The following is a 20,882-nucleotide window of genomic DNA, read 5'->3' on the forward strand; positions in this document are numbered from 1 at the left end:
AATTCAAACAAAGGTTGAAACAATCTCATATTTTTATCATGTCCTAATATGATTTATCATGTTTGTCTCCTAATACCAATTTCACGCTTCCACTTTGCATATATAATGATATTCCAGCAATCACTTTATTCACGCTTCATTTAGGGTGTCAAACAATGTAATCCTTTTCTTAATAACGATCTACCTTGGCAAGGAAATAATACTTAAAAAAAATCTATTCCACATGATAATAATTACAAGACCACAAATAAAAAAATTATGGAATCAACTAATTACTTACTAAAGCCTTTATTCTCAAAGGAATCATGCCCCTGGTCCCATCCAGGCAAGTATTTCTTTTTTAGAATTCCCTTTCCAAGCATTCTCAAAAGCAGGAAGCTCATCTAATGTTAGGAACACAGTCAAATTAGGAGAAAAAAAAATCATCCTCAAAGCTGTTCTAGAACAAAGCGTCTAACCTTGATCGAGATTATGTAACGTCTGCAGTGTGTCTACCCTCCCATCAGAATTCAGTTTTCTTGTGACTGAGTGACCCTGAAAATATAATTACTAGGTAATATTATAAAGTGACAACCTATGATGTACAACATTGTATCAGAAACTCAAAAACGGACCTTGCAACAAGTTCAGAAAAAAAATATTAATGAAAACCAAATTTTAATATTTTAGTGACTTCCATTTTCAGAAAACAAAAAAGATGGAGATTAGAATTCCAACACCCACAACAACTTGAGGCTTGGAAACAAAATTAGTGGAATTCTTCCTGAGCATTACTAAAAATTATGAGACCAAACGATTCTGTAATGTAATTTTGTAATCCCAAATATATCCCTACGGTTCCAAACTTGAGAAATTGAATCACAAGTCTCATTTAGTCATTTCCACACTTTAACCAAAATATAATAATTGAAATCGTGATTCTAAGAAAAAAAGGGAAATTATGATCCTTTGGAATTTGTCCAAACATATAATTTTCCACTGGTTCCAAACAAGTCGATAATCAAGAGAAGAATGTCTATCCAAGTTGTGCATACTTTGTCATGAAGCCCACGAGACACCCTATGAGTAGCTCTACCAGTAGTGGTGTTGGCTTCCTTGCTCTCCTCCATAACAACCTGACAAGATTATAAAGCATAGTAGTGTAAGTGGAATGCTGAGATAATTTGGTATTCTGTTCCAATTCACAGTCTTGATCACTTACTCCATTGCCTCCCATTCTCCTTGTTGTGGATGAAGTGTAATATGCACCACTTGGACCGCCATAAGTCACAGATGAGCTTTGGAATGTAAAAGTGTTACCCTGTGATTGCATCATGCCAGGGTGATTGAAGTTGTTCATATATTGTATATGCCTGCTCTTATTTTCTGAAAACAAACAAGCAGTTAATAAGCATTGACACTTAATGGCCTACAAGAAGCTGAAGCTATCAGAAAGGTATCTGTGTACCTTCAACTGCTTCATCAGGTTCCTGAACAAATGGCTCTTCATATGGTCTAGAATGTTTTCTTGTGTTCTCTTTGTGCTCCTCGCCAGCCTTCTCTTTGTCTTCATCATCATCAGAGAGCTCCTCGATAACAGGACCCTTCGACTTATTGGCCGGAGGAGCCTGTTCCAAGAACCAAGGGTTGCTAGCCTCCCCAAAGAGGGTTCCTTGATCAGGAAACATGCTAGGACCAAACATGCTAGGACCAAACATGCTAGGTCCCAACATGCTTCTTCCCATTAAGCTTCCAAATGGCTGTGTGAAGAAAGGATCATCAAAGGGGTCCCTCCCACCGAAAACACTAGAGATCAAACTCCCTGGTCTGCGGAAGCCACCAAACCCAGCAAATGGATCCCCAAAACCAAAGAAGTCATCCATACCACCTCTTCCCCTCTTCATTTTCTCAAAGTATGACTCTGCACAAGGAAAATGAAATCCCATCATGCATTAAGCACAAACGATCTCAATAACCACTTAAATCTTACACAAGTAAAGAACAGTAACCATAACATGATTAAAACAAAGCAAAGGCTCTTCTTTCCTTTAAAAAAATAATGAACATCGATTACGAAGTTCCAAAATTTCTAGTTAGATAACATGCCAAGCACGATGTATCTCAAAACTAAAATTTCCCATATCAAACGACCAACTTATCCACTAATCTGACAAATTAACGTTCTGAAAAGCAAAACCCTAGATCATTTCCAAGAAATACGAAACTCTTCCCACATCACCATGTCTAGAACAAGCACCGATCATCACGTTTACAAAAGCCTAATCGGATAAGGGGGGATAAAAAAAAACACGCACCGCTCTCCAAGCTACAAACCGGGAAACGACGAGACCTCCTACGGCTGCGCGATCGTCCACCCTAACGATGACGGAATTGAGGGGAATCACCGACGACGAAAGGAGATCGCTTAAAGGCAAACCTAAGAGTAAATTTTCACTTTGCACCCCCCCCCCCCCCCCCCCCCCCCCCATTCCGCCTTTTCAAAATGCCGCCTGAAGTTTTTAATTCCACCGTTCTACCTCCTGTAGCTTCGGTTAGTTGCCAAAACACCCCCTAACTTTAAGAAATAATAATTAAGTGTTTTATTATTATTATTTTAATTATCTCTTTAGTAAAAAAATTAAAATTTATCATCCTGCATAATTATTTATGAGAAGATAAATTAAAAAATTATAATTGATCAAAAGAAAAAATATCAAACTCTTATTCACTTCTACAAGTCTGTTCTGTCGTAATTAACTCAGTTATATTCCGGGAGTGAAGACAAATCATTTCTTCTAAAAAAATAAAATCTGCTACCTCAGCGATCTCATATGATCGGCTCGATATATGTGAAAAAGTAAGTTGAAAAATTATAATCAGTCTGATGGAAAAAGATATTGCTCAGCCATGGAATTTAGAAAAATCATCGCCATAATTGGAATCATGATTCATAAAAAGATATTGCATTTAGCATGACACTCACATTGACAATGGATCCCACTCCTTATCCTACATACAATTGTATATGGTGCATTCATGTTGATATTTTTCATGCTATGAATCATTACTCTATTTGGAGCAGAGGACTGGAGTGCTTTCTTTAATCACAATTTTTGTGGCAAAGGCAGACAAAGCTGGGGATTAGCAGTAGTGCACCGTCCTTCGCGCTGGACAATTGGGCCTTGGCAGGCTGTTGGGTGGGCCGATCGCTTGATATGGAGGCCCATGAACTCGATGCCAGCGGCTACCTCCTCCTCCGCCGCCGCCGACATCTACACCTCCCTTCGCTCCCTCCGGCCCCGACGGGTCGACGTTGCAGATCGCGTCGCCACCCCCTCCGCCGCAGTCCTCTGTCGCCATCCGTTGTTGCAATCAAAAGGCCTCCGGCGACCGGCCCCACATCCCCGCGCGCATCGCGACTCCCGCGCTCGTCGTCTTCGTTCCGGACGAGCGGTGGGTTGATAAGGGTGGTGGGCCGGGTCTGGCCCCCGTACGGACGGCGACGGGCAGGGACCACCCGTGCCCCAAAGCCGATCGCTGCCGCGCTGCGTCGGTTGGTCGGTCAGCCGGTCAGCGACGCGACGGGGTGCGCGCTCTTTTTCCGTACCGGAAGATATCATTAATTTGGCCGAGAGTTTAAAACGGGAGCATCTCGGTTTAAAGCGCGTTATTATCGCCCGATATATTCATTAGTTTCCCGAATTTACCATTCTACCCTCCAACCAGGAGAAAAATAACACCGACACAGCGAATCTTCTTCTTCCTTGGCGCATGGCCCTGGCTCACCATTCGCGCCAGGCGAAGCTTCCTCTAGAATCTCTTCTCCTTCTCTGTCTTAAGCGAATTTGGTGACATTCTGGTGACAAGACAATTTGTTTTCAACTTCAGCGATTAATGAAACTACTGTCTGTGATCGTCTTCCAATCTGAAAAATGGATTACTATCAATGGAACTGCACCACTGGGCGATCAAAATGGCAAGCTCTCGTGACTGCTAAAGAGAAAGGGCTGACAGTGAGAAAGAAAGCAAAAGGAAAGCGCTGGAGACAGAAAGGCTATATGGTCTCGCTCGTCAGAGAAAAAGCCACCCGAAGACGACGTGAAAGAGAAGCCCTTTATGAGCTTTTGCCGATGGCAACAGGCGCACTAGGGTTCAGATTGCTCTTCCATGTCCCCCTCCTCCCCGGTGGGCCTTGGCGGCCGCGGTGGTGGGTCTCAACGGAGATTCAGTTTTTTTTTCTTCCTAATCCTTTCTCCGGTTGTCTTCTTCTGAAGTTGACCTCCAGCTCACCATCCGCCCAGCCATGGCCTATCGAGTATCGACTAGTGGTTGTTTGATCTCGACTGTCAATCATCATCTCCTAGAAAAGCTCGATCATGCCAAAGCAGCGTTGGAGCCTTTCTCGGAAATCAATCATTGATAAAGCTGGCAGGAAGAGTACCTGCTTCATTAATCAACAGTGCAGCAGTTGATAGAATCCAAAGATGCTAACGTGCATGCAAACATCACAAGGCCTCTGTTCTTCCTCATATTTTAAGGTCATGCAAGGATTTTAGAACAAGCCTAGATATAGGCATGTGAAACAGCAAGGAGTTCGTGAGTAGGGCACTCATATCGCCGGTGAATTGTTAGTCCTCTGATCATCGAAGAACAGAGCTAGTCCAGTAGGTGCATGTGTCTTCCTTTTGACGAGTCTCTGCAAATTCCAACCTTTATCTGCAAAGCTTGCTGTTCGATTCCATGTCTTGAAATTTATTTGTGCCAATATCTTCTGCAAACTAATCGAATTCAAAGTGGATAAAACAATCACTCGAACAAATATCTGATAGTTCTTTATGTCTCTACTCCCCGCTCCAAACAAAATCTCGAGTAGATGTTGGAAGAACAAGACTGATCAAGAACTAGCTCAAACAAAGAATCAGCATTCCTACTACAATCCTAGTCTACACTCAGCAAAAGAAGAAGAAGAAGAAGAAATACGCAGAAAACAGATGTTACAGGACTGAGGAGGCACCAGCGAAGTCTCCGAGTGCGTCGTCGTCCGCCATGTTCAGGACGTCCAGGTCCATCGTCTCAGTCGAGGAATCCATCTTGGCGATCTTTGAATGGGCGGTGAGAAAAGCCATCTTCTTCGGAGCCTCGGAGTGAGCATGAACATGCATCCAGCGCATCAGTGAGGAGTCGCGCTTGATCCGCAGGAAGTGGCATGGAGGAAAACGAGCCTCACGGCGACCTTCTGGAGGCATTTGAACTCACTCAAGCAGGTCTCCCACACCAGCCGACGGCTCTGTGGATTGGCGACCTTCATCTTCCCCGTCGAGGGGTCGCGCTGCTTCGCCTGAACGGCTTGGGCATAGAAGGGATCCAGTCCTTCTGACCTCCACTTCATTAGCTCCATCAGCGCAATGTGAGCTTCCTCCGGCGACACCGACCGCGTGATCAGCCGGCCGACGTCCTTATCTTGCTCCGGGGACAAGCGCTTGAAAGGAGGGAGGTACCGGCCGCCGGCGTCCTTGATCAGGAAGAGTGGATCCAACACGAACGCTGCTGACCATGCGGGGTGGTAGTTCTTCAAGAATCTCGTCTCGATCAATTTCTCCACCGCCTCGCTGTTCGTGCTGTGCTTGACGCCCCATTCTCTGACCCTGGTCCTCAGCTCGTCCCAGAGAGGCAGGCATTGGCCGATCAGTGGCCGTTCCAGCTCGATTTCATGGGCCATGGCCGTCACTAGCTTCACTAATGAGTGGACGGACTCCAGTTCACTCCAAAAGCCACCATTTTGAATCAATTCCGCCATTTCTCCGGCGGATTGTTCCTCGCGGTAAGCCAGCTTGTAGTCCTCGTCGAGAGCGGCCATTTGGATTGGACGGGCGAATTCCATCACATCCTCCACCACTGCCAGTTCGTCGGAGGCTTGACGAGCACCGATGGAGGCAGTTCTTGGAAGGCGAGAGTGGCCGTGCTCTTCGAGCTGATACCTGAGAAAAATTCTTCGGACTTGGGATTGGACGTTGATGAAGTTGGCTAACTTGAGGCAGTCGCCGGAGACTTTTCGAAACAGGGGGAGCTGCTGAGCGAAGTCCTTGATCAGGCCGTTGAATGCCTCGAGTTGGCAGGAGAGGTTGACCATGCGTTCGTTCCGGCTCTCGAGGTTGCGGAGCGCCGTCTTCTTGAAGCGGTCGGCGACAATGCCGGCGCACCGTTCGGTGAAACCTTCACATAGCTTGGCGACGGCGTCCCGCAGAACCTCCTCGGCGTAGCTTGAGGGCGCTCTGCTGACGGTGAGCATGGAGCGGTGGAACAAAGTTCTCCCGTTGGGGAGGTTCACCGCGAAGCTCACAATCGCGTGGTCGGATGACGTGGCCGACGACTTCCAGCCGTCGGAGGAGAGCTGGAAGAAGGCGGCGTCGCGGATTCTGGCCTCTGAGTCGGAGAGGACCTCGAGGTATCGCGCGTGCAGTTGAGATAGGACGAGCCGGCGCGGGGAAACAGGCGGGAGGCCGACCTGGTTGAGGAACGACTGGAACTTTGGGTGGTCGAGGGAGGAAGGAGAGACAGCGACGCCTGACTCCAAAAGCCAGTCGGCGAGGAGGGAGAGGGCAGCGTCGGCCTGTGGTTCGGGAAGAGCCGACGCGGGGGCGGCCATGGAGCTCTTGAGCTTCCTTACGCTATCCTCCAGCCTCGCCAGCGCGACGAGGTCCTCCTTCCCTCCCGAGAGAACCAGGGCCGGCTTGGCCCTCGGCAGCGGCGGGAAGGAGGAGATGGGCCGGGGATCAATCGCAGCGGCCGCGGAGCAAGGCGACGAGAAGTTGGGGCAGCCGCCGCGCTTCAGATGCTCGGAAGCAGTCCGCGAGGGGTTCGAGGCGGAAAACAGAGCGGAGCAAAGACCGCACCGGAGCTTCGTCTCCGCTGGCTGCCCCACCCCGGCAGCCGTCACCACCATGACCGGCTCCAGGTGCGCCCAGTACCACGCCCCCTTCCCCCTCGTCGCCTTGCTCCTCACCGCCACCAGCCTCTCGTACCGCTTCCGCGCTGCGCCCGCAACCATCCCCTCCTCATCGCCGGCGACCTCCTTCGCCTCCGCCTCCATCCAACACCCCCTTCCTCTCCCTATATATATACCTCCACTAACAGCAGCAGAATCTCGCTCGTCCATGCAACGCCATGAATGACCTCGACTAACAGTCACTGAACGTCTCTATCGATCATTCAATTCCTGATTTCCTGTTCCTTCTCTTCCGCCGCTCTCCTCCACGAAAGAAGAGAAGGATTCAATCCCAATCCCTTCAACTCGTGACGTCTATAGTAGCGGTAGTAGGTGATTGCCCATCCTATCCTAGCTCACCACCACCATTGCCGCTGCTGCATGATGCATCAGACGCAGCGCTAAAGCAGAAGGGCACAGCCTTTCTTGTAAGCTGCAACTCCGTCTCCAACAGGAAGATCTGGCTCCACTCCTCTTCCACCTCGTGTACTGTTGTCCGTCCGTTCCTGCATCATCTTCTACCTTTTTACTGCACGCATCTGCACACGTACGTACGTATCGCGTATCCTCTCTACTTCATCTCCAAACTCCCAAATTTAGCTACCGAGCTTGCTCCCAAAGATGCAAACTGGATCGAGAATGCAGTGTGACGATCCATCCTCGTTGCTATTTTTAAGCCCTGTAGTGTTCGAGTACTGATAATCTTCTGAACAGCTTCATAAAGCTGAATGCATATATTTGGAATCATGACGTCCGACAATTGAGTTTTTTTTTCCTTTCTTCTGATCTTAAAAACATAATATAACGAAGAGTTTTGATATTCAGCGTGACTCGCACTGCGCGATATCGTGAGTGACACAGTCGATCTATTACCGTTGTTGCCACCCTCACCGTGCCGTCCGGCCACCAGCCCGGGCACGATCGACGTGCCACTCATTGGCGCTTTGATCGGCGTCGGATTCCGATCGGATTGTGACCGGAATCCAGCGCAATTTGATGGAACGCAGTTGGCAGTGGCACGCGTCGATTTTCGATCAAATCGCGATCGGATTCCGATTAAATCGCGGCCGGAGGCCGGCCGTGGAAGGACCGACGAGCGGCACATCGATCGCGCTCGGGCCGACGGTGGTCAGACGACGCAGCGAGGGCAGCAGCAACGACGGGGTCAGGGGCGGAACAACACTGTACATTCCCACATTTGGACAGTCAGATCTGATCCGCGATCGCATGATGGACGGTGGATTGCGTGGCGCTCATGCACGGACGCGCACGAGAGGGTCACGCAGAATATCAAATTATATATAATGAAATGCTTAAAGTTCAATTTCATTTAATTCTTTTATTTTTTATTTTTCAGTGAAGATGGAAGGAGAACTAATTTAGAACTGTGATCAACAGATAAACTTGTTTCTAGGCAATTTTAAAAGTAGATCAAGAAATGGAACTAAAGGCTGTCCTTTTAAGCGAAGGAAATGAAACTTGCATGGAAAGAAGAAATAAATGAGACGTTTTGATAAGAATTCTTATATTTTTTTATTCTGCACATGTAAATCATGGATTAATGGCTGCATCTAATCTTTGTAGAGACTTAAATGTTAATCATGAATAACTGCACTTAATCTCAGAAAAAAAAACAAAAGAATTGATTGATAGCTTCCAAAATTACTTTTTTTTTATAGTTTATGATAGTTTTTTTTTCTTGAGTATGGCAAATGTGATCTTAAGTGGGTTGGATAATTTGTTGAGAGAAAAAATTGATGAAATTTTGTTAAATTTTGGTGGTATATGAGCTTGTAAGTTTCTTTCTTTGATGAACATTTGTGCTATGTTTAAGAGGGATAAAGTTGCCTCCGGAGCTACGGTCCAACGACAAAGTGTTTTTGCAGTTAATGAAGCATCCATGGGTTGAAATATCTATGAGTTGATTTTTAATTATAGTACACTGCAGATTGATTTTAAAATGTTGACGGCCAAGTGATGCGTCGTTCAAGGATGATCTTAATGACCGATGAAAAATTTTCGTAGGATCAGACAGGACATCTTCAAAATTAGTCGATTCGAAAAGTTATATATCTAGATTATTAAAAAAATAAAGGATAAAGTTGGAAAAAGGAAAGGAAATGATTAACTAACTATTTTATCTTATTACTTGAAGTAAATAAAAAAAGGAAAGAAATTTAATTTCCATTGAGTTATTTTTATTTTATTTCCAACCTAGAAGAGAAAAAATAATTTAAGATATAATAATCAAAACAAGCAAGTCATAATATATTTCCTCCTTTTAAATTTCATCCAATAAACTACTTTCTTGTTGTCATTTTTTTTAAATTTTCTTTCTTTCGCTTATTCTTAATTTAAAGAGAAGATCAAACAATATATAGGGAATGGTTGAAGTAACTTAAGAGAATGATCTAACCTCCAGGTTTTCATCTCATTTCTACTCAAGAAATGGTGTCTTTTATTTGTATTATGGTAGTCGTTCCGCTTGGGCTTCTATTTTACATTCTACAATGGATTCACGAGACGAAGAAAACTCATTTGGTTAACTACGCCATGGTCCTTGCACTCTTCATCGTCTTGCCCTTTGTCATCTTTGCAAGCATCATTACGACTTCATCATCTCTTCTTGCCAATCGCCAAACAAGTGGATGACGACAATCAAGAAGAAAAGTCATACAAATTATGTTGGAAGTGCTCAAGGTTTTGTATGCTTCTTCATTTTTGTTCATTTCTCCGATGTTGTCGTTGTTATTTTATTTTGGGTGTGCTTTTATTTTGTGAAATTTTAATTAAGAAGAAAAAGAAAAAGAGCTTTAACGCAACAGTAAAATTATTAAATTTCGTGTATCAAATTGAAGAAAAAAAAACATCGTACTATCATTAAGTTGCATAGAATATGAGTATAGGATTAGAGGATGTCAACTAGCTAAACTAGGGAAAATTATTGCTAAGGGTTAAACTATCATCAACTAAGTGCCCTAAACTAAACACATGATTAAAAAATAATAGCATAATTTAAAATAATCAAGATAAACATAATTTTAAATGAATAAGATAAGTTTTTTGGAGACCAATATGTACATATATAAACGTCAATGGTTTCTTTCTTCTTTAGATAAAGAGATATGTTATATTTACATCGAAAATATAAGAAAGAAATAAACGTTCGTGTTATGTTTACATAGAAAATATAAAACAAAAGAAAGAAACTTAATTTAATTTAATTCTTTTTCACTCAAGTCAAAGTCAAAATGGAAGGAAAAACTAGTTTAAACTGTAATAAGCAAAACAAGTATGTGATAATATCATCAATTGTTAAGTAATATATATCCTAAAGATAAAAAATGATATTTTGGTGAACAATAAATTTTTATATTTATAACTCATTAAAATTTATCATAGGCTCAGACTTAAATGAGTTATTAAGACTCTTCTTATTTAAAAAATATTAAAATTTTAAATAATATAAATTCATTAATCAATTTTATCCAAAATTAACTGATAGATCTAGAGAATTTCAAATTATTTTAAATCAAAATGAATGTACTTTTGAAAATCTTTTTAATATATTTATGTCTTCAAATTTTCGATAGAGTAAATTGAGAACAGTAAAATTTTGAATTGATAAGTAAAAAAATAAAGATGTAATTTCAATTTAATTTACTACTATCAATTTATGATATCAAATTTAAATCTAAGAGCGGTTTAAATTTGATATCATAAATATTTTGAGGTTTTTAAATATATATTGATTTAGATTTAGAGTTGATTCCGAATTTTCTAATAGTTTCATATGAAACTGACTAATGGATTTATAGAGAAAGAGGAAGGATATTTCAAGATAATCCAGAAGATAAAATACAACCTACATATATATCTGCTACCCACATCAAATTATTAAAGGAGGTAGAAAAGGAGATGCTATATGATGATCATTAATAAAAGACGTGATTTGAGTACCCAAATCCATCAGATTAATTTATTATCACCGCTTACTTTTTCATTGAGATGGCTGTCCTGCAGATCCATGTCCACTCTGGTAATGATGCAACACTCTGCAGCCCTATTCATACAGATCTTACCTTAACTGATCACCCAAACGCATCCTCCCATGCAGCTGCAATCAATTTGTTCCAAAACAGAAGAATTGATATGTACAATTGCTCTCTAATTAATGTCAAATTCAATATTGTTTGGTGCACTATATCCATCCACAACTCATGATTACCTCTTGAAAAAATGCTATTCAAGTTGAAACACTATGATGGCACCAGGTTGTTTGATCAGAATTATGACTTGGGAGAAGTGTAAGTGAGTTCATTTTTATGGGGTAATTTTTTTTTTTTAATGTGATGGAGATTGAATTTGTGAGTTCTGACCTCTTTAGCACGATTGTAGGTACTACTATACCTTCAAAAACTTTTATAATTTATCACCTGTTTGTTTTCTATTTCATTGTTACTAACTCAATGACAAAGCAAAGTCAGAAACTAATGCCATGGCGAACAGACTCAACACATTTAAAGTATCAATCACAAAACAAGAACAAAAAACTAAGGCGAGAATAAAGCAGTGATCAAGTAGAATCATGCGATGGACTGAACAGCTCTATCGAAGTTATCTTCGGCTGTTGCTAGGCGTTTAGCAAGCATATGGTCCGGATGTGACAGCTTCAGCTGACTGCATGATCAAAGAATAAGGGAATGAACAAGTGACCTGATGCTGGGTGTTTTGGTAAATGGGTTGGTCTGATTAGCTCGAAAGTAATATATACTTTGAATTTAATAAATGGATATGATTTGCTTAAAAGTATTAACACAAACACAAGATTTATCTTTAACTAGTAGTATCTTAAGAAATCTGTCAAAGCTTATCGATCATCACTAGGCCTGCAAGTCAAGACAAAGCAGCTAATCAATAGGCAACAGGAAGTGCCAGAGATGCAATTCTCGAATCCTTTGGAAGAGATTGCAGTTCAATTTAGTGAACATTGCTGCTGTCAGATACTATAAATGAGAGCTTATAGTAAGACAATTTAACCTTCAGGTGACTGCTTCAATAGCGAACGGTTACTATTCAAGCTACAATTATCTCTGAGATTTAGGATCAATACAAAGAAAATAGCGTTCAGATGGTAGGCATTATATACTTGGAGTGGGTTTTAATTTACATTGGAGATTTATGACTCCAACCAATATCCGGATCAGAAAGGTATTTTACTAGTAATTGAGTTTGATTTCTGATAGAAATAATCTACTCGTTTCTATCCCTGGTCAAACAAAAAAGTAACTTCGTGATTGTGATGGTAACAGTTGGGCAATGACCACTTTTATTTTACTCAAACGTAATTAATTACCCCACAAACTTGAACCACCCTGCATGTTTAATCACCACTTCGTGACTGTCAAATTTTGTCATGTTTTTGTTAGAATTGTTCACTAAGTCAATCCAAAATGAACATTCAAGTTTATACACTCACTGTTCTGAACAAACATAAATTAGCTCTTATCTCAAGGTATTAGATACTGAACATTTTGTTTGTATACATCCTCTAAGCCTTAAGAATTGGGCAATCCTTTGACTGTGAGAACATTAGTCCCCAAAAATAATGCCTTTATATGTTAGAATTTCTTAAATATTGTGTCTGTTAGCAATCCAACCAGTGTTGACATGACACGGTCCTGATAGTGTATCATGTATCAGAAACATATATCTACTTGACCCCACATTCCCACTAATAGAAAATGATATGCCGTGCATCTAGATTAGTACCTAGGTAAGTTACTCATATCCAAATATGAGAAACATAGAATATGGTTCGAGAAAACGGTGTCATGCTTACTTGAGAAATCTTGCGGAAGGCTTGCCAAGGTGAAGACTGCATACAACAAGGTTGGCCAAGGTCTCTGCATCCTTTGAATCCTGAAATCAAAATTCTCATGTTCATCTACTGTATAGCTTGCAATGGAATTTAAAGTGACATTATCATCCATGAAAACATAACTGACAAAGTGCTTGATTGACGGAGACGAATAAACAGATTTTCAAGTCTACCTTGTTTAGTGCTTCAAGCAGTAAGGACTCAGCTTCATCAAAGCGACCCGTGTGAATACAACAAACAGCCTTACCATTTAAAACCATTCCAGTCATCTGATATTTCTCAGAGAAGTCTTGGAAAATTAGATAAGCTTCCTGTATCTTAGAACCACCCTGAAACAGAAAATAATTAGGTGAACTCATGAAAGTTGAATATCAGAAATTTGCTGCAATCATTAATTACTAGGCTTACCACTGCCAAATCTAACCACGCATTTGCAAGTTGTGTCAGTGTATGATCCTCATCAATTTGTTGCATAACTTTAAGTTGTTTCTCTGCATAGTCTGACCTATGTATCTTAATGAATATCTGAACGTTCAGTGCATGGCTGCAAAATGCATTAAAACCCAACCGTACTAATTCAGAAACCATTAACAGTTAGCTATAATAAAGAAGCTGCATTGAACTTTAGTAGCCACCTCTATCCAATATTACTTAGCTGTTTTACTGTTTTATAAAAGGATTGTCTGGTGAAAACAACTACAGATTTCACCTACATATAATTAGATTCTTTAGCGTTCTAAAATTTTAAGCTTTGGGAACATATGAAAGTAAAAAAGCATTATATATTTATTAGGAATCAATTATAACCAAGGTCATCCAGTTGTCACAGCCAAAATATGTTTTAGATCCCAAAAAAATCTAAATAAAAAAAGAAAACTCACTATACTTGAAGTTGAAGGAACTTTATAAGAAGCAGAAATTCTAGATTCAAATAGTAAATGGATCAGTAAATTTTCATGGACAAAGAAAGCAATTTCAAGAAAATCACATTCTAGCAGATTTGCCAAGAAGTTTTAGTTTTTGGGTGAAATATATAAGAGAACATAAACTACAGGTTATAAAATTCATACTAAGAACCAAATAATACAAGATAAGCATATCTTTGGCTTTGATGAAAGTGCTCGCTCACAGTTCCATTGTTCCACCAGCATTGGTATGTTTGAGTGCCTCATTGTAGTCTTGTTCATGCATGTATATGATTCCAGCAATCAAACGAAGGACAGGATTGTTTCCTATTGCAGCATCGCTTAACCACTCCTGGATACTCGAGATAGCAGCTTCCTAGATAACAAAAATAAGATACAATGAGAATCCATCAGGGAATATTTATCACGATGAGGCACATGAAATAGCTTAATCCCCATATACTGAGAAATCCCTGAACCTTAAAATACATTTTGTATCCCCAATTTAATCAATTGTAAAAAAAAAAAAAAAAAAGGCCAACATGGAGAATCAGTCCCTTGTCCCTTGACATAAGAGATTAAATCCAGATGCTTAAAGGCTCAAGATAACAAGCCTGTGCCAAACAAAAAGAAAATTTTGCTGCTACCATTTTGAACTGCTTCAACAGCATCATTGACTAGTTATTCTTCCCTGTGAATCCCATCCTTGTTTCGAAACATTTCTAAATTGTTATCTCTATTTCTATTGTCATCCATTCTTCTTCCGACCTACTGATTCCAACATATGGAAATAAGGACTTGTTTACAAAGAAAGCAATCATGGAGAATACTTTGGATTTCCAACATTTGTAGATTTTCAACAGGCAAGAGACCACATCAAAAATAATATTCATCAAAATTTCAATAGATAGTTCAAAAGTGTAAGGTTAGTTGCTACAAAGATCACAATCAGTATGAATTTTATCAATCATTGAGTACTTTTAATTGACATATCTATAACATCCTATCAAAATTTGAACAAATATATACATTTAACTTTTTCGTCCATAAACCTTTAGATTATGACATGGAAATTAAATATTGTATTTTTAATCAAAATAACAGCTATAATGATCCAAGTTCCTCATTCCGCTAACCCACTGACAATGTTCCCTCCGATATTATTATGACTAAAATACCTTGTATTAACATCAATTTAATATGTCAGCTTCATTGGGAAACAATATTTTGGTTTCATGTCCCTTTAAGAATATGCTCACAAATCCAGTAGAATTCTGCCTTTAACTTTAATAAAAAGTGGGGATATAGCCAATCTAGTCAATTATTTGGTGTGCGTATTCAAAGTTCATTCAATTTCTCAATATTTGTTAATATACGTTTATGAGAGAAATCATTAATTATATCTCACGTTGAGCATAATCTGACAACAGAAAAAATAAAATAAAATGTCCTCTGACAATTAAAATTTAGATTTTAGAGTTTCAATCAGAAAGAACAAAAAGGCAGAATAGAACGACTACTGTTGAGGCTGAAACTTCCCAGATCGAAGGAAACACGTCGAGAATGTCTAAAAAATCTAGCCTGTCCAATTCAAGATCTGATCTCCACACAAGAAGAAATGAAGCGAAAAACTCAAACCTTGCTTCCGGATAGGTAAAGAGCAAGCAATTTGACGGCTTGAAGAGCCGTAGGAGCCGACGAATCGATCTCATTTATGACAAGCTGCAAAGAAACGGAGATGCAGTCAGAGATCCAAATCTTCGCACAAATAAGAACAGATCCAAAGGAAAAGAGCAAGCAAGCATCAGAAGGGGCAGGCAAACCTGGTAGGATCCGAGGGCGATGTAGGAGCGATGGACGATGACGTCGCGCTCGAGGGCATCGTCGGCGGAGAGGTTCGGAATGTCGCTACTGTTGATGGCGGATTGATATGCACCCAAGTAAAAGCTGTTCCGGAGTCCGAATAGGAGGTCGGGAGTGGCCGCCATCACCGTCGCCTCGTAATAGTGTCGTCGACGAAGACTGAGATCGGAGATCGAGGGAAGCTCAAAGGAGTTCGCTTCTGATCCGGCCCTTCGAACATTATTTTTCAAATTAAATAAAGGCATATTTTATATTACCCGCACATCTCGGACATCCGAAACACTAGCATTTTTGAGGAGGTATTATTTATTTATTTTTCAAATTAAATAATTTTAGATTTATTTTTTAATTTTTTTAAAAAATAATTACTCACAAAAGTGCTAAATAAGAAATGTGAGATAATAATCTGACACACTTCTTAAATAATTGATATTGGTATTGACTTATTTTAGTAAAAAATAAAATTCACTATTCCTACGATCCACACAGTCGATTCTATGACCATATGTGAAAAGGTAAATCGAAAAATTACAATTAGTCACGACAAAGAAGGCATTGTCTCAATTTCATCGAGATTCAATTCTTACCCACTTTAACAAATCTGTTCCATTGTAACCAACTCAACTATACTCCGGAAGCATCTGAGGATTATATTGGTATTGACTCACACCTGTGAACTACAGAGACAATTTTATTAGACAAGAAGTCGATTTCACAGTAGTACATATGGTTCAGACAACTGTTCCAGATTCTGATTTAGGGCAAGGCTTAAGAGAAAGTCCAAGGAAGAGAACTAGAACTAAACTGACTACTATTCGCTTGCATATCAAACAAACAAGCTGGAGACTCATGTTTACAAATTGAACCAATTAACAGAATTTGCATAGAAGATCACTTGATTAAGAATCAACTTGGCCCAGTAGCTGGTGGCTTGTATGAAAGCCTCACGATACCGAATATAACATGAGGTTCCAGCATTACACCGTCTCCATGATCTCCACATGCCGGCGTCCTGGTAATGCGATCGGTGACGGAAAGGAAACGGAACCCCAATTGTCTAATTACTTCCAGATGATGCTTTGTGAAAGGGTTGTTCCACATGCAGGTGTTCATAGCAGGAGCAACATATATAGGCTTGTGGTAATCCCATGCTCGCACTACGCATGTTAGTAGGTTGTCACACAACCCTCCAGCAATCTGTAAAAAATAAAAAAGATGAAACAAATAGAACACAGACCCTAATATCCTTTCACTCTTTACCTTAGCAAGAGTATTTGCTGAAAGCGGCGCAATCACCATGATATCGGCCCATTTACGCAGCTCAATGTGCAACACCTCATCTCCAATCTTTTTCCAACTAGTCCATTCATCCTCGTCCGTGTAAAAAGGCACATTACTAGGTAGTGTTCTTCTGTCAATAAAATGCAAGGATGATTTGGTAGCAACTGCCCTGATTTCTGCCCACTCCAAAAAGCAACGACATAAAATCTCAAATTTAATAGCAGCAACACTTCCAGAAACAGCTAAAAGGATCCTTGGTTTAGCAGGCTTAATATTCTGATGCTCCATATTATCCGAGGTTGAATCACATTAAAGAAGAAGTTTCCTTCCACTGCGTCAAATACAAATGGATAAAAGGTGAACAATGATCAACTTTTGCAAATTGAATAGGCATTAATCATAACTTACAAAATCTGTGCATGGAAAACCATTTCAATTATATATACAAGAGAGAAAAATGATGACTTCATATGATCACTTGAGTTTTGAGAATAACATCATTTATCATATTTATGCAGTCTTCAAAGGAATTGGTACAGATTTCCCCAATGCCACAAACTTTAGGAACCATTTTACACTTCATGCCAGCCAGCTTCTATGTTGCTACCAGGTAGCATTGAGACAGTTTGCGGGGGGAAAAAACAATGTGAAAAGTTTCCCAAGAAAGAGTATCCTCAAAGATCCGTGAAACTTTTAAATCCACAAACTGTACATTAATGGGAAGGGGTGAACAAATCGACAAACCATAAACTGTTTGTCTTCATTTTACAGGCATGCAATGGATCCAATAAGTCCTTCCTCATACAAACACAGGGGAAGAAGGATATGTAGATGGAATATAAGCTATATAGGAAAGGAAGTACAACGGAGAGGAGAAGTGAGACATCAATCCTCCCATTTGTTTATTTGCAAGGTAAGACATTGGAGGATGAAAAAGTAAGAAAGATATCCTTTGCCTTGTTTACTAGGGAAATGTAAGATGATCGAAATGTAAAGTCCCAATTTATCCTAGCCTCTTTTTCAAAAACAAGCAACAACTGAAAGACGTATGGTACAAGTTCACTGAGTTTTGACTTGTTTTCTCTTTCATTTGCTAAGATGGGAAAAATGCAGGTAGATCATTAAATTGATTAAGTTAACAAAAGAAGCATGGTTCAGATTATTAATTTGGGTTTAGATAGAACAATAACATTGTTCAGATGTCATATAGAGAGTTTCAATAAGGTCCTAATGCACCAGTGGATATTCAACGACAACTCTATTATCTCAAACATCATCTAGCAAATTAGAGTAGTATATCCAAAATGAGAAGGATAGGACTGCTTTTCAGTTGTTCTAATGCCAGTAAGAGAGTGTGGATAGATAGCAACACTATGTCCAGTTGAGAAAGTATTGCTTGTTCGTTCTTATGAATTTGTGGGGAAGTAGGAAACATTCGTAGATAAGTAACTTTTAGTCATTCTCCAAATACTTCCTGCTTGCATGGATCTTAATTATGGACTGTTAGTTTAATTTACAAGAAATTAATATGTATAGAAACTAATGATACATACCAAAATTCTTCATTTTTTTTAAAAAAAAGACTCGACTATTATATCTCACACTATCATATGCACATGCACTTTTTTCTTGTACCAAAAAAATGAGCTTTCTTCATATCATATATGAGCATTGGATTACAAACATAAGTTTTTTTCCTATCTAGTGCACAAAGAAAAAAAAATATAGAAATACTTGGTTTTATTTTGACTAACCAGATTAAACCTCAATAATCACCAGTGGTTTTCAAGAACAAATGTAATAGATCCATGAAAAGGCAAAATTATAACTATAAACTCACATATGTGGCAACATTTGAAACTATAAACAATCTGAACACTCTTGAATAAAATCCACCACTATAAAATTACTAAAATCAATTAACAATTAACTCCTCAATTAAGTCTACAAAAAGCAAAAATATTGTTAAAGAAAAACATTCAGGAGCAACATCCAACATATTTGAAGAGGTTGCCCAATATGGCATTTCACTGGTAATGGTTCTCCTGAACTCCTTGAATGGACTTTCAAGGCTGCCATTGGAGATGTGAGCAACCAGAGATAGGCAGGTAGGAGGCTGGAGAGGGAAGGATCAAGAGGGCGAGGATAAGGGCAAAGCCACATTTTCAGCAGGGTACATTTGACATTCTAGTGAGTGGGTGAGCGCATTTTCATCTATCAAGTGGGACAATTCTTTTGTCTGCCGATTCCATGGATCTGCCAATTCTGCACTGGAAGGATACGACTAGGGAAAAAGGACCCAACTTGCAGCAAGCATTCTGCACTCAGGAAAAACTTTAAAATAACTAGGCAAACTAGATCCTTACCACTATCACATTCTTCGTATGATGATTCAAGGTTAGGTAAGAAGCTTACTCTATGGAAGAACAAGCAACTCCCTTTTCTTTCCCTCTAAGTTAAAGAAAGTAAATTTTAGTATCTCACAACCCTTTCCCCGTTTCTCTAAAATCCAACAGCCCTAAATAATGCAATATCATCTCTATCATACTTATCATGGACACTAAATGTATAATAAATGATTCAGTACTTCTTTCTCATCCCTTTTTTTCTTCACTGTCTTTCTTTTCTTTATCTTCTAATCCTACCTGTAGGAGCAATGGAACATCATCCTAACCTCTCTCTCCTTTCATGATCTCTTGATCTGCAAAAGCCACTACAACGAAGACCAAATACAACAACTACCATCAAACTCAATATCCTTAGGCGATCTTCCTCCTCCATTTTCTTCCTACTCTTCATGTCCACTCTCTTCCTCCATGGCACCCTAATCTAGTCTCACATAGTGAATTATGGGTTAATACTGAATATTTATAAGTTTAGATGAGTAAGCTACTATTAACTTGAGCTTAAGTATTTTGGATGTCATTAAGCCTGACAAAATAATGGACCAATTCTCTTATTTACGCAGGTTGTGGCAGTTGTATTATAGCAGACCAAATCTGCGCATGGTCAGGTATTGGAAAGAGTTGTGAGTGTTATGGTGTTGCCACCATTTGGCCTTGCTTGTTCTTCATTAAGGATGATCCATAGCTAAGTTGGATATTGAATCTTGATAGGCACGATTAAGCCTCAAGTGGGGGAGATTATATTACCCCAATTTAGCCTCGCATGGTAAGTTGTGTGCCAAAAAGAAACTTTATAAACTTGAATGCACAGCAACTATTAACTTTTTCTTGAGCTCTAAGGATGCTCCAAAGACGAGCGAGGAACAGAAATTTGCTTCACTTCAAACTTAGGGAACAGCTCACAGATCAACCAATTAATCTACTACATCTCCTGCATTCGACCTTATCTCTCAAAAAAAGGATAAAGAATTTAACCTAAATTTTAATGGGCAATCAAATTAACTAGGGAACCGAACATAATTAGGCATCGAAGAGAAAATTAGATTTATTTTCATGCAAAATAACGACATGAAGAATCGCCAACACAAGATGTAAACAAAAGAACAAGCGAAAATAATCGCGATGACTAGTCGGAGCAGGGAATGCACCAAGAACCTCAGAAGGAATCGCGGACGCGAGAAGGAACATTGTGCAAGCCACACCGATCGATTCAACGAGAGCGAGAGCGAGAGCGAGAGCGAGAGGAGAGCAGGCTCGCGTCTGATATAGGGCTGAGGTGGATCGAACTAGGGCAGCTAATTGGATCTGCATCCGTTGCCCGGGCCGGGTGTTATGATAAAAGGCAAAGGCCCTTTTTTTTTTTTTTGAAAACAAATTACAAAAACATTTTTTAGATTTCTTATATTTGATATAATAGGAATTATAGTTATTCACGTGCGGTGTTGGAACATGCACGTGAATAATTCCAGGTACTCTCCACCATCAGTTTGGGAGTCACCTGCTTCTAGTTCTCTGCCAGATTGAACGATGCTGATATCTGCAGACGCTAACAAGAAAAAAAAGAACTCATGAGAAGAAGAAGC

At 39.9% G+C, this 20,882-nt stretch overlaps 2 protein-coding genes and 2 pseudogenes across 3 annotated transcripts; all 4 read right to left on the bottom strand.

The window, feature by feature from the left end:
* Positions 1–257: 257 nt before the first annotated feature.
* Positions 258–2,418, bottom strand: LOC141839349 (uncharacterized; annotated as a pseudogene).
* A 2,555-nt stretch (positions 2,419–4,973) lies between these two features.
* Positions 4,974–7,069, bottom strand: LOC141836946 (uncharacterized; annotated as a pseudogene).
* A 4,453-nt stretch (positions 7,070–11,522) lies between these two features.
* On the bottom strand, positions 11,523–15,784 carry LOC141840794 (coatomer subunit epsilon-1-like). The gene is made up of 7 exons (XM_074728862.1): positions 15,574–15,784; positions 15,389–15,472; positions 13,975–14,126; positions 13,254–13,389; positions 13,019–13,174; positions 12,807–12,886; positions 11,523–11,644 (listed from the first exon to the last, which is right to left on the bottom strand). The coding sequence occupies exons 1-7, from the start codon at positions 15,736–15,738 to the stop codon at positions 11,551–11,553; spliced, it is 867 nt and encodes a 288-aa protein (XP_074584963.1). The 5' UTR covers positions 15,739–15,784; the 3' UTR covers positions 11,523–11,550.
* A 648-nt stretch (positions 15,785–16,432) lies between these two features.
* LOC141841329 (phosphopantothenoylcysteine decarboxylase-like) lies at positions 16,433–20,523 on the bottom strand. Of its 2 annotated transcripts, none has more exons than XM_074729475.1 (3): positions 20,455–20,523; positions 16,874–17,225; positions 16,433–16,810 (listed from the first exon to the last, which is right to left on the bottom strand). In XM_074729475.1, the coding sequence occupies exons 2-3, from the start codon at positions 17,180–17,182 to the stop codon at positions 16,520–16,522; spliced, it is 600 nt and encodes a 199-aa protein (XP_074585576.1). In that variant the 5' UTR covers positions 17,183–17,225; positions 20,455–20,523; the 3' UTR covers positions 16,433–16,519. The 2 variants fall into 2 exon arrangements, with proteins under 2 accessions (XP_074585576.1, XP_074585577.1); XM_074729476.1 differs by having other exon boundaries at positions 20,448–20,517.
* Between the last annotated feature and the right edge of the window lie 359 nt (positions 20,524–20,882).

The sequence above is a fragment of the Curcuma longa genome, chromosome 11, assembly GCF_044706935.1.
Source record: "Curcuma longa cultivar G26 ecotype Majalengka, Jawa Barat chromosome 11, ITB_CL_G26_1.1, whole genome shotgun sequence".
In the NCBI taxonomy this organism is placed as follows: Eukaryota; Viridiplantae; Streptophyta; class Magnoliopsida; order Zingiberales; family Zingiberaceae; genus Curcuma; species Curcuma longa.